The 14,084-nt window shown below is 31.5% G+C and overlaps 1 protein-coding gene across 2 annotated transcripts; it reads right to left on the reverse strand.

Annotated features, from left to right (window-relative positions):
• Window positions 1-2,817: 2,817 nt before the first annotated feature.
• Window positions 2,818-9,753, reverse strand: LOC112772879 (65-kDa microtubule-associated protein 5). 2 transcript variants are annotated; one of them, XM_025817890.3, is made up of 11 exons: window positions 9,491-9,753; window positions 8,542-8,745; window positions 7,864-8,109; window positions 7,553-7,768; window positions 6,226-6,381; window positions 5,979-6,138; window positions 5,604-5,755; window positions 4,982-5,069; window positions 4,564-4,637; window positions 4,404-4,478; window positions 2,818-3,336 (listed from the first exon to the last, which is right to left on the reverse strand). In XM_025817890.3, the coding sequence occupies exons 1-11, from the start codon at window positions 9,557-9,559 to the stop codon at window positions 3,076-3,078; spliced, it is 1,701 nt and encodes a 566-aa protein (XP_025673675.1). In that variant the 5' UTR covers window positions 9,560-9,753; the 3' UTR covers window positions 2,818-3,075. The 2 variants fall into 2 exon arrangements, with proteins under 2 accessions (XP_025673675.1, XP_025673676.1); XM_025817891.3 differs by having other exon boundaries at window positions 8,542-8,688; window positions 9,491-9,705.
• Between the last annotated feature and the right edge of the window lie 4,331 nt (window positions 9,754-14,084).

The following is a 14,084-nucleotide window of genomic DNA, read 5'->3' on the forward strand; positions in this document are numbered from 1 at the left end:
TAAGATAGAGAGATGAAAAGCATGCAAATGCAATGCTTTAGGGTTGTTGGTTCCGTAAATGAGTTAATGAATGTCCAAGACGCCATGGAGGAATGATCTTTGACCATGGCAATCAATTTATTTCATACCTTTTTTGAAGGACAAATTATCTTTCATTAAATATCAAGTTTATTTTTGAGTTATTATCATAAACTTTAATATGATATTAATAAAATTATGGTATCCACACATATAATAAGTAATTATATATACATTTAATAATAAAATAATTCTTGTTATATATTTTATTTAAATTTAAAATATTATATTTGAATTAAATTATAATTGATTAATTTACAAAAATACACCAAAATTAGTCACTAGTATAAAATATATTTTAAAATACAAAATACATGCACATTGAAAATAAATTAAACAAATAGTGATTGATTTTGATGTACACCTATCATCAGGACGATTCTAAGTATGTAGTTGTGGGGACAAGTGTCCCCACTATAATTTAAAAATTTTTTTAGTAGTATATAATAGTAATATTTATTCAAAAATACTATTTGTCCCCATTAAATTATTAAATTTGACCCTACAATAATTTTTTACTTAATTTTCGGTACTTAACAGTCGATTTAAGAATTTTATATTAGATATTCGTCAAAATAATCAATTCTCAAGTTTAAACATATTCTTTCTTATTGATTCGAAAGAGTATTATTTATCTTCTTCTGAAATTAATTTTAATTTTCTCATAGCAACTACATTAATTGAAAGAACTTTTCTAATTATGAATATTAATAAAAGTCATTTTCCAATTATATTGCAAAGTGAAATTCTAAATAATTGTTTAGTTATATATATAGAATGTGAAAATTTTCGATTGTACTATCAAGAAAAAGATTGTTTAATCTTTTTAAATATAAACTCTAAAGAAATAAAACTTTTAATTAAATTATTATTTCAATTACTATTTTACTATTTTAATTTATAAATTAGATATTTTAAAGATTAATCATATTTTTCAATAACAAAATATATTCATAACAACAACCATATTAACTGTATATAAAAAATAACAATCTATATAAAATACATATTAAAATATAAAATATACATTAAAAATGAGTTAAATAATACATGTATTTATCATGTTATATAAACTTTATCCCATATAGACATAGTTACAAACTTACAATATTTTGGCTTCGTTACTGGCTGGTTGATTAATTTATCATAACATTTATACTTTTATAGTCGTATAAAATAAAATTTGATAAATACTTGCATAATGTTAAAGTGTATTTAATGAGTGTTTCAGAAACTTATTTTTGTCCAAACATTAACTATGAGTTCAATTGATTAAAAGTGTCATTATTTTGTACAGTACATGTGTATACAATTTGCATATCTTGCAAGTTACAATAATGCATGATAGAGGGTAATTTACGCATTTATATTCTAATAAAAGCACTTGGTGGGAATAATGTTGAAGATGATAGTGTGTCTTTATTTTGTTTGGAGCTATGGAAGGCAACAAATATTGACTGATCATCATGCATGAAAAATTGAGTCGTAGTGAATATAAATATGCAACAACATAAAGCATGTAATTTCTTTTACGGTTCTTGATGTAAGATAACGATGTTTAGATCAAATTATTAGAGATTGACTAATTTGAGGAACAATTTAATACTTTAATTAGTTGAAATAAAAGCTTTTCTCTTTGAACAAGTATTTTAATAAAACATTTAGTAAGATTTTTAATAGTAAATGTTTTATAATTTTTAATTAAAGGTATTAATTTTTTTCATTTTTAAACTTTTAAGTGTAGTTAAGATATTTGGTGGCAGATTCTTTATATATATAGAAAAAGTAAAATATATTTTAGGATTAGATTGATGTGGAAAGAATGAGAAGACAAGATTGTGTAACGCATTTTCCTCCATGTTTTACTTTTTTTATCATCATCATTCTCATTATTGCTTTTACTTTTACATGGACTCCATTGGTACAAAAATTCTATTATTATTATCACTATCATATCGTGAGGTAGATTCGCTAGAGGGGATTGGGAACTTTTGTATTTCATTTTATTTTATTTATTCTTTTTGGTTACAGGTGGGTTGAGATTTTAATAAGAAAAGCTTAGATTAATACCATATGAACAATCTTTATTAAATATCTATTGTAGAACCAAGATTTGAGAAGTTTCTCATATTGTCATTATAAACATATTTGGTTGCTAATATACGTATAAAAACTTCTCAAAATCTTGAATCTACCATAAAAATTATTCGTTTAGCATCAATAAAAAATTTATACCATCCAAATTAAATAATTAATTATTGTCTTATCCATGTCACGTGACTAAGTGAGTAGTTAAATGCTTGTGTAAAAATTTGTACACCATCAATCTATTAAAAATTAAAATCTTAATATGAAAGATAAAGACCTTAAATTTATTATATAGAGATCCAAATATATTCTAGTAATTTCTCAAATCATAGACCTCCAATCGAGCTAAAATTATTTTTTAATGGAAGCTAACACAAGATAGTGTCCCTGTATAATTTCTTAACCAATGGATTCATATCATATTATATATGAACTTTTTTAATTTAGAAGTCCTTTTGATTATTTAACTCCGGACAAACATGCAATGAAATTTGAGTCTAACAATTTTGAAGTACCAAACTATTCATTAGAACCCAAACTAACTCAGCCTTATTGGGAAATCTATAATTTGTAATTTGCTCATCTAAAATAGCCATAGCTATTTTGTTTGGAACATTGATCAACGAGGAGCAATCCTCCAAAGATTCAGGATTTTTAGAAGACAAAAAAAAATAGTTGCATTGAGTATTGTCAATTCTAATGAGTTGATCAAAGAAAAGTATAATGAGATATGTATTTCAGAATTTTTTCTATTGCTTATAGCCAACAACGTCTAGATCAACCTGTGTTTGCTACTCATTATCTATTTAGTGCTCTTCAGTTTCAGAATGAAACACAGCATGAATAGGACTTTGGAGCATACTTACATGGAAAACTGATTTACAAGTAGGTCCAAGATTTGATGAATCCTTAAGTTCCCCCAAAACCAGAATCTTTAGGAAGAGCAACATAGTTCACTGGAGTTATTGTATTCACCCTACCGCTTTCCCTATGGTCCTTTCTAGTTGAGGTTCCATAACGGCCTGAAGGCGTAAGCACTTGTCGCCTCGCTGGTGTCCCAGCCATGGAGTTAGCATTGGTGCTCTGACCTAGAGGCTTCTTTGTTGCAGACCTTGAACCAAAAAGTGCCTCTTGCACTACAGCACTCTGTTCCTGCAACCGTCTCTGCTCCTGTAAAGATAACATGAATAACATTAATTGCTTAAAATGGATGAAAACAACCAAGAAACAGTGTGGTGTATAACTTAAACAATCACATAGTATTGGCAAAGTTAACTACAATACACAAAAATAAATGAATAAATAAAACTAAAGCTTTCTTAGAAGGTGAAGCAGCCATTTCAGCCAACTTTCTTGGACAAGCAAAGGATTCAGCTTTGAGTATTTGATACTGTTTGTATGCATAACGGTAGATTAGAATTAGATCTTTGGAACATACATAAATGCTCTGGAAAGGAGCATGACCACAACTAGAAATGGAAAGAACAATCAATAGCATCGCATTAAAGATTCAGAGTATCTCATATATCCAAATACACAAGCAGTAAAATTCTCAGGACTATAGACAATGTTCAAATACAAATTAGCAATCAGCAGTTGCAAGATTGCTGGAAAATATGGGTCCTCACACCATTTTAACCAACCTTAACCCTAACAAACCCTTATCACTAAGTGAGATCGGCTAAACATTTTGCATTGCCACCACCTCCATCTTCGTTGCTCTTCTTTTTGTGAACTAATCTTCTCTTTTCTCCATTGAACCATCAAGGCTTTGATTTGTTCCCTAGTGCTTTCCAATTGTGCGGTTTTGTTTTCAAAGATCACCATGTTTCTGGTTCTCCATATTATCCATAAAACCGCTAACAGCAAGACAACCCAGATTTGTTTTTTATCTTATTAGTGTCCTGTTCTACCCAGCTATCTTATTAGTCGTTGTGGTTCTATTTATCCTTGATGGCAATGCCCAAGGGGAAAACTAGTGCCCAATACTAATTCTGTGTAAACTGTCTCTCCTTCTAGGGTTGAGCTTGTAACAAACGATCTAAAAAAAGGACACAGACATAATTTTACATTGGCTGTGGCAAGCCTAATGCAACTCTCATAATTTTTCTGGGCTTGGAACTGACGCCATTAGATCCAAATCAGTTATAATTCTAAATAGCCTTAAAACATATCATTTGAGGTTGTTTTCCATGATAAGAAGTGAAAGTAAAGATTAAGTGGACAAAGAGTAATACCCGGAATTTTCGTTTTTCTTCTTCTCTGAGTTGCCTTTGCACATTATATTCACACAAGCTATGTAACAATGGTTCCTGAAAATAAATAACTTATTTGTTGGAACCTGACTAATCAGTAATCCTCCTCCATATTACAATAAAAAGCATGAAACATAGGTACCTTTTCATATAGGAAAGGTATTCCTTTGTCAGCTTCCCACGTTTTTATTTTTGCAGTCAAACTCTCAACAAGAGCTGCACAAGAAAAATGTTTTAAGAATAGTTAATGCTAGAACAATAGGTATTTAGGGAAAAAACACACTAGGAAATAAGAACTAACAATTAAAAGCTCCTTAGTCCTAGTCCTTATATACATAGTTTTATCAATGCAACTGTATTGACAAATTTTCATAAGTTTGAGTTTGATATTCAAACTGTGATAAACAAGCTTAACTAGTTAATCATCTGGAAGAATGCAGAAACTGAGGAATTTAAGCCTTGGAGTACAATTTGTCCCTAAACTTATGTGGCACATTTCTGAAGCATTGTTTCTAGAGAATGATCAACTACTTGTAAACAAATGAAAATTGAAGCCTCACATGGTAGCTTGCTGACTAGACTCCGTGCTTTCTCTGCACGTTTTAGATTTTTGTGAGCTCCTCTTACTGCATTATATCGATTTTCATCCTGAAAAGTGCAGGAAAAAGATAAATGATGCAATGTCAGGCATTTTTTACTGGTAAGAAATATATAAAACATTTGTCATTGTTTCAAATAACTTCAATTCTATCAACCTGAAAACTGGAAAAGCACTTTCAAGTTTCAATATGAGGTTTTGGGAATCACCAAAGTTTTAACTATACTGCACCAAGCTAATGTTTCCTAACTCGGAAATCTCAATATGCATTCACCTTATTTAAGAATACACAAATATAATGTGAAAATGTCACTTTCCTAGTTAGGATTGATGTATATGAGATAAGCTACCATACATAAATTCCTCTTTTATTCGCTCATTTTTTTAAAAAATTAAAGTTAGTGAAAGGTCACCAACTCTGACATAAACCTGCACATATTTTGAGGACAATTAGCCTAAAGAGATATTTAAAACCTTCTGAAAATAATCACATATAAAATGCAACTATTGTTGACATTGCTGACAAAATTTCAGCTGCACTAATTTATGGCCAATTTAGACTATAAGTTAAGCATATTATCTACCCTTTCATATTCATCTAACCACTTTTCCTCCTCAGCAGCAAATTTCCATTTCTCTACCCTATCTAGTATATCTCTTCTGCTTAGAGCTTGCTCTTTGGCTTTTCTGATTTGGTCATCCATGCTTTGGAGCAAATCGGACAGATCAATATCACCTGAAAGGCATAAAACATATATAATGAAAGACAGAAACTAAAGCCTGAAACAAAAAACATTTCACACACACCTATAACACTAATTCCAATACATCTTTAAGTGGAAAAAAACAAAGGAAAAGAGGAAAAAAAGATATGTAATTTTGACACAAATAAATTCCAAAAAGGAGAGATTGTGTTCCTGCTTCAGTTGTATTTTAGACTGTGGGTTGAGTTCAAGTACCAGATTCTACAAGCCGATTTAGAATCTGTCTAGCTGATTCACTATCCACATCCATGTGAACTTCTTTGTAAATTTCTTCAAGCTCAGCCTGCCTCTTAAACACTAAATCCTTCATCTTACTGGCTTTCAGAACATTTAAGCGCAGAATTTCAACCTCAGCCTGCAAAAATATGAATAATCAGCCTACTAAAGCCAAATTGAATTAGAGACAAATTGCAATGTGCTCCCAAGGAAAAGAAAGTTTCACCTGCTCAATGATATCTTTTGAAAGGCACCCTTGTGCTCTAACCTCATCAACTGATGCTGAAAGTAATCTAGTAAGATGGCTAAAAGGTTTTTGCTCATCAATTGGTACGTCAATAAGATCCCATAACTCTATCAAGCATTTAGCAAGCTCTTGTGCCTACAATGCAGAAAAACTGGTATATTGAAGAATGTGTTGAATATAAACTATTCCATTATAATGTATAAGAAACAAAATAAATCAATTGTAAGCCTCAACAAAACAATCTACATACAACCAGTTCATTAACCGTTATACTATAGTTACAATCTAACTGCATCATCGAAAGCATATATAAGAGAATCAAAATAATTGTGACAGCAAAAAAATAAAAAATAAAAACAATAGAAACATGGTAACAAAGAATCATTCTGTCAATCCCAATGCCTTTCACAATCACTTTTGGCCAAAATAAAATTAAACTTTAAATACATTGAATTTTATTCATACAATACCTGAGTTAAATAGCAAGTTATAGTAAAAATAAAAAAAAATAACATGCCATATAATATTAGATTAGATTAGAAACCGGTAACTTCAATAATATTGTAAATAAAACAACTCAAGCACTGACGGTAATGGATGTGTCTCTAAGCACAGCATACATTTTTATTCCTACAAAAAGTCAAACAAACTGGAACCGATTTCTTAAATCTTTGTAATTAATCATTAGAGTTTTGTTCAATTAGAGCATAACTGCATAAGACGTAAAACATGTGCTTCGAGAATTTTCATGATAAACACACTTTACAAACAGATATGCAGCATCTCATATAACAGAAAATTTGACAAAAATCCTGTGTCTATCTGTTAATATCAAGTAGTGACTAACAGCACAAGACCAGAAGGTGACTTTGTAGATACTATTGTGAGGGTTATGCATACTGACATACTATGTGCAACTTCATCTCAATTCAAAGTTAGAAACATCACATATCATATTGCTCAACATAAAAGAATTTGAACTTCATGTGCAAGCGTGCTTGTGATTACAGTCAACTATGGAGGACAAAGATAAGTGCAAAAAGTGAAATGTAATCAACTAAACAGACCCAATAAAATGATTGGCGGACAAATAGACTATCAGAGGACAAATCTGAACTTTCAGGCTGCAATTGGTAAAATTTCTCAGGTTCAAAAATAAATCAATGCACTTAAACCACTTAGTATTTGCTGTGCTTCAAGTTAGGTTTATACATTGATTTAACATTAAGAACACATTTGATCATGCAGATTGCAGACAGAATGATAAGTTCACTAGAACTATTGAAACATTATCAGAATAAGACACCTTTTTCAGCCTTTGTTGCTTCTCTTGCTTTAACATATGAATGGCCCCGGTTAATCTGGCAACAGTGTCATTGCTGATGCTCTTTTGTGTACCTTCGGAAGAATCTCCCAAGCTACTATGGATTTCATTTAATGTATTTAGAAAATCAAATGACATCACTACTGAAAGCTCCCTAATTTCACTGATATGACTGTTCACCTTCTGCTCACGCAGGATCTGATTGGAAATAAAACAGACATTAGAAATAATGGAGTTTTAATATCTGAAATTACAAACATTATGACTATACTTTTGAGTTTCAATCATAGAACCTTTTCATTCTGAAGCTCATGTAGATGTGACTTGAGTTCCCCCAATTTCTTTACTGTCAAGTCATTTTGAATAACTTCTGGATCACTGACATTGTTGAACTGCTCACAGCCAGCTATCTCATTACGTATCTGACAAATTTGGGACTGTATCTTTGAAAACTCTCTGATTCTATCTTCCTTCTTTGACCTTAAATCCTCCAAGACAGGTGTTATTATAGCTAATTGCTGTTTAAGTGTGCCCCGTCCCTTCAAATGTAGAACTGAATCAATTGAATAGTTATCTTGCAAAATGCAAATTCAATTAGCATAGTGCTAATTGTGCAGAGGATCAAGCATAAGAACTTGAAATCTTCAAATCATCTCAAAGTGGTTATGGTAAATATAATATGGCAGGAAAAGAAAAATACTGCATTACAAAAATTCTTTTTGATTACTTAAATTACAATGAAGCATATCGATGCCCCTGCATGGACCTTGCTATGTCTTCTCAATTTCTTTCTTAATAGTGTGGGAAAGAAAGGAGCATTCAAAGTATGTCCAAATAAGTTACAATTTAGACGAGACAGAGAAAAGAAAGAATGAATATCAGCAAAAACAAGCATCTCACTCAAGCCAGGGTTTCTTTCACACAAATTTTATTGACTAATAATGAAGCCACAATGCAAAAGAGTAACTTACACGTGAGAATGAAGTACATTCCCCAAGGGAAGAAATGATATTGGCAACTTCAGCTTCAGCTTCAACCAATAACTTGTATAGATCTGCTTTGTGCTTTCTGGTTTCCTCAACCTTTCTTTGATATATGTCAAGGCATTCCTGCTCCAGCTGAAAAAGCATATTGTCTCTATCACTATCGCTTTCTCCAATCTCATCCCATATCATCTAGGAAAACATGAGATTACTAAATAAAGTAAATATGTCAAATATATCAAAAAAATTTAAAAATTAATATGTCACAAGAAAACCTATTAAAACATTGATAATAAAGGAATTCCTCAACCAATGAGGGCCTACTGGTGTTACAAAACATATTTTGTTTTCATGTTCGGTTTTCAAAATCAATTACAAAAATTCTACCTTGTTTTCAACCTAATTTACTTTCGCTGTTTGTTTCCTTTACACGAAACATAACAATAACAAAATGGTTTTTTTTGTAGTTAATACTGCAAACAAGAAATTAAAACTAGAAGTTCTTAAGCTAGACAGACCCTAAAGTCTCGAAAGACTTTTAACCCTGTCAACTACAAATATTTTGAAACAATATATCTATAACGAATCTTGAATCTCTCTAACAAACTTCAGCTGCAAATGGCTGCGGCAATTGCATCATATACTTATATGGCATAAACCAACAAAATAATAGTAAAAAAATATATAAGGAAAAAAAAACTCGGGAGTCCTTAAGAAGTTTAATTTCACCATTAAATTAAGGCGTGAACGCTCCATACATAACCATGTAAAAGCAACGATTTTTTTTTCAAACGCAATTGACAGATTAAAACTTTGGGGAATTTCAATCATCGATTCATGGATACTTAATTCCAATTCTACACTTACACACAAGAATGAAATACTAAAGTGAAAAATGTGGAAAATAAAAGTAAAAAATAAACAGTTATCAAAGAACCTGCAATTGGCGGAGAAGAGAAGCACAGGTAGTGGGAGAAGGGGAGAAGGAATGAGGCATTGCCGCCATTGTTGGAAGAGAAAGCAGGCCAGGAAAATGAAACCCTAGCAGAGAACTAAGCACACTCTCAAGAAGAGAGAGAAAGAGAAAGCTGAAGAAATCGGAAAGAGCGAGCGTTACTGAAAATCATGGTAATGAATAAGGAATTATTGGTTAGGGGAAGAAGAGGATCCCTTGATTTGAGTTTTTGACTCAACTTAGTCTAACGTTTGAAAAGACCGTACCGCACGCTTTACTTTCCTTTCCTTTCTTGGCGCCAAACTTACACAGATTAAATTTCTAAATTTTGGATAATTTTTTGGTTTAATTATTTTTTTGGTCTTTATAATTTTATAAAATTTTTAATTGGGTCTTTGTATTAAATTTTTTTTCAATTAGATTCTTTTTAGTAATAATTAATTTAATTATATAGAGATTAAATTAAAAAAAATTGATGTAAGAACTCAAATAAAAAAATATAAAGACTCAATTAAAAAAAATTCTTGAAAAAATTCAATTAAAAAAAATAAAAATTTGGTAGGTTTATTAGCGTAATAAAAATTTAATCTTTTTTAATAATATGCGTTATCCACGTAATTATTTTTCTAATTGATATTGTAATATATTTTAGAATAAAATATTATAGAATTAATTAATGTATTAAAAAATAGTTATATAATGATAATATAAATTTTAAGATTTACCAATTTAAAAGGTTATTGTGATATCATTATTTTATTATAATTCATAATTATTATTGAAGGAAGAAAGAGAAGAGTATTAGAATTTAATAAAAAAGTACAAAAAAAGAGAACGAAGGAAAAAAAGTCATAAATAAAAGAGAAAAGAAGGCAATGGGTTGACAAGGCAAGCAGTGATGGCGGACGACAGCAACAACTTACGAGGGAAGAGAAGGTGGCGGTGTAGCGTTGTGAAATGGCTTCTCATAGATGTTCGTTGACAACGAGATGACTAGAGTTGTGAGAGGAGGAGGATGATAGCTAGATGGTCATTAGATGGTGGCGACAACAGAGAGGTTGAGGACAAAAGAGAAACTGAGAAAGAGAGAGGAGAGGTTAGTGGTAGGCTGGTAGCACAAAAATGAAAGAAGAAAGTTCTAAATTCAAATTTAGGGTGAATTTTATAGTTGGAATTATTGGCTGAAAAATTTGATGATAACACGTTGGTCGTTACTGAAATGACACATTTTTTTATTTGCATTAGCGTCGAATTTTTTTGTTAATAAATTTGACGATAAAATATTTTATTTAATTAATTGTCACGTCATTTTTTAGGCAATAGATTTTTTACTCCCATTTTTATGTAGGAGTATCATTAACTCATTTAAAAGTAATTATAAATTGAACTTTATTTTTTATTTTTGAAAAATTAATAATTAGAAAATGACCCTTATGTTTATTCTTATTACATTTTTTTTCTTTTTAATTTTGATCCCAAATTCAATGTTGTAAGCCATTTGCTCTGCCAGGAGTTTTGCCCCTCTTTCAATAGTGATTGCCATTGTCTCTTACTCTCCCTCTGCGTCTCTCTCGTCCGCTCATCTTCGCCTTGCAACCAGCTTCCACTACCGTCGCGCAACTCGCTTCCTCTGCGCACGCAACCTGCTTCCCTGGCTTTCTATTAGGTATTGTTTTCACCGCTTCTTTTGTATATATATTTTCTTGCTTCTTTCCTACTTATGGTTCTACACTTCACATTGCTTTGTTTTTGCACTTCGTAACTAAACGCAATAATTTTATATAACTCCCTATTTCTGCTTGATATGCTACATGCATAGTTGTTTTCAGTACATCAGTGTTATTGTGGACATTTACTGATGGGCTCATATCATTGACAAATGAACAATTGCCAATTTGCATCATGCTCAGAATTTCATCTAATCATCTTCCCGTTCAATGATAATCTAATATTTTGTTTTATTGTTTTTTTTATGGCAAGTTTTTTGTGAATTTGAATGAAGTTTAATTTCAATTTGTGTTTGATATATGTTAGAGGAAACTTCGTTTCAATTGTTTATCAATGATTCTATTTTTTTTTTTTTTCTATTTTTCTGGTTCATATGTGTTGTTTCTTCTTGTAATGAAACTATAGTTATCCATGTCTGATCCGATATCTTAAAAGTGTAAAGACACACCTTTTTTTGCGGGAGGAAGGGGGACAAAGGGTGTACTTGCAAATGTTCTTATCTATTTTTTGTTTAGTTTTTTCTTATGGTTTATATATAGAGCCATAAGAACTAATAATGATACTTATATGCGCTATCTGAAAATGTGTCTTCTGCTGACATAACAATAATTGCTCTTCATGCAAGTTAAGAGCTGTACATAGAATTTGAAACAGAACAGGAACAATGAGATTAGAGCCATTATTGGTGGTAAAAATATGAATAGCACTTAAACAATGGTTCCGATTTGTGAAAATTTTAATATTGACAGTGAGTTCATAGAAAATATTTAATAATAAAATTTCACATTTTTAAAGATTTGTTTTACTAGTATGCTAAATTATTATGGACTTTGCAATGTGCTCAGTTGTTTAAATTACTACTAAAAGTTGAGAGTTATGACCATATCTTATGCCTGGCTACTTTTTGAATTATTATTTGTTCCGCTGCATCAATGGAAATTGTTTTAAATGTCGTCCGTTGTCAGCTTTTTCTCTTAATTCTGTGTTTATGTTATCTTTTCTTCATTTATTTTGAAATTTAATTCTTATTTGGTTTAAGAAACTCTTGCTTTTTTTATTTTATTTTCTTTTTTTTCTTCTTTCAATTGGCAGCTGAAATAGGAAATTTACCGAATTGACTGTGTAATCGGCATTTGTATCCAAGTAACTAACTAACCATAACAACACAAAGCTAAAATTATGATCTTCTCCTTTATAGATAGTGAGAATTGAGAATTAATGTAACACCCTACCACACAAAATCTTATGCTTAAGTCATAAGACAGAGGTGGTGAGGTATTACAACCTCTAAAAACAAAATATTTATATAATATAGTTGAAAAAGTTTTATATCTAGGAGCCTTTGAAGAAATGGTAAAGCAAAGTCGTGAAACCGAAAAGCGCAACGCTCGTGAATAACGTTTACTTACGTACGAAGAAAGGCTTAAGCGCAAATAAATACATATATACATAAGAGTAGAGAGAATCAAGGATACATAGTAGTCAAGCTCCAAGCTCAGCCTGCGAAGCTAAGGCTGGCTGGAGAATACATACATACATACATACATACAATCCCATATCTAAAGTTCTCAAAATAAACCCTAGTTCTCCAACAAAAGCCTCTGTGAGGCTCCCAAAAGGTATAATACATAAAAGGAAAAGTCTAAGCATTTACATATACATAACAAAATATAAAAGCCCAAACTCCCATCTTCACTGCAATAGAACTTCAGACGCCTAACGAGGCGCATCTCGACCTGCATCTGAAAAACACAAACATCGTATGGGATGAGAACCAGGAGTTCTCAGCATGGTAAAGGTGCCTACATATATAAGATATAAGGTCCTGGGAATGTCAGAGGCAATCCTAGAACGCCGACACTCAGATTTTAAAACTTCAAGATTTAAAACTAAAACCATAAACAGGATGGTTCTCTAAGGCTTCCTAAATTTAACCGAAACTCTAATCAAAACCCTCAAGTCTCTGCCTTCCTCCAATCCTCCAAACTTTGGTAGAACCACAGAAACAAACAAAGCAGACAAAGCAGGCACAAAAAGAATACAGATACAGCAAATAGAACATATAGCATATTATAATCACTTAGACATTCCAAATTAATGCACAAGCAAGCAATTCAAACAATATGCACATGATGCATGCCTGCCTTATGACTGTTGATATCAACTGTCGGTTACTTAGCCATCCCGGCATTTTCTGGTAGCTAACCATGGACAGAACACCACAACACGTGATAGGTATTACTCGTCCACCCATGCCGGTGTTTCACCAAAACCGGGTTAGCATTACTCGTCCACCCAAGCTGGTGCCACATCCTTAACCAGGATAGGGATTACTCGTCTATGCACAGGCTAGGACTCGAATAGGAATTACTCATCTATTCTCAGATAGGAATTGCTCGTCTACCCTCGACATGACTCATCAGATAGGAATTACTCGTCTACCCTCACAGTCATAACTCGACATCTCAAAATAATCCACAATTAAACTCAGTTATCATCATTAATCATGGCTTGGATAGGAATTACTCGTCCATCCTAACTATCACAACTCATCACTATCGCTTTAATCACTGTCACACTTTAAGTTCATCATCATTTTCAAACCAAACCACTATCAACCAAGACACTTCCAAAACACTAAAAACCGATGCCAAATGCTTATAAACCTTTTATCAATCATTTAACCATTTAAACTATTCAATTCTCAATTCCTCAACTTCTTTAAGATTCTCACTTTAACATACTTCAAATCAATATTCATCACTAATCATATAGCAACAATCATCCAACAAACTGCATTCAATCCCAATTATTCCATTACTCATTATCATAATATTATTATTCATTC

This window comes from Arachis hypogaea, chromosome 18, assembly GCF_003086295.3.
Source record: "Arachis hypogaea cultivar Tifrunner chromosome 18, arahy.Tifrunner.gnm2.J5K5, whole genome shotgun sequence".
In the NCBI taxonomy this organism is placed as follows: Eukaryota; Viridiplantae; Streptophyta; class Magnoliopsida; order Fabales; family Fabaceae; genus Arachis; species Arachis hypogaea.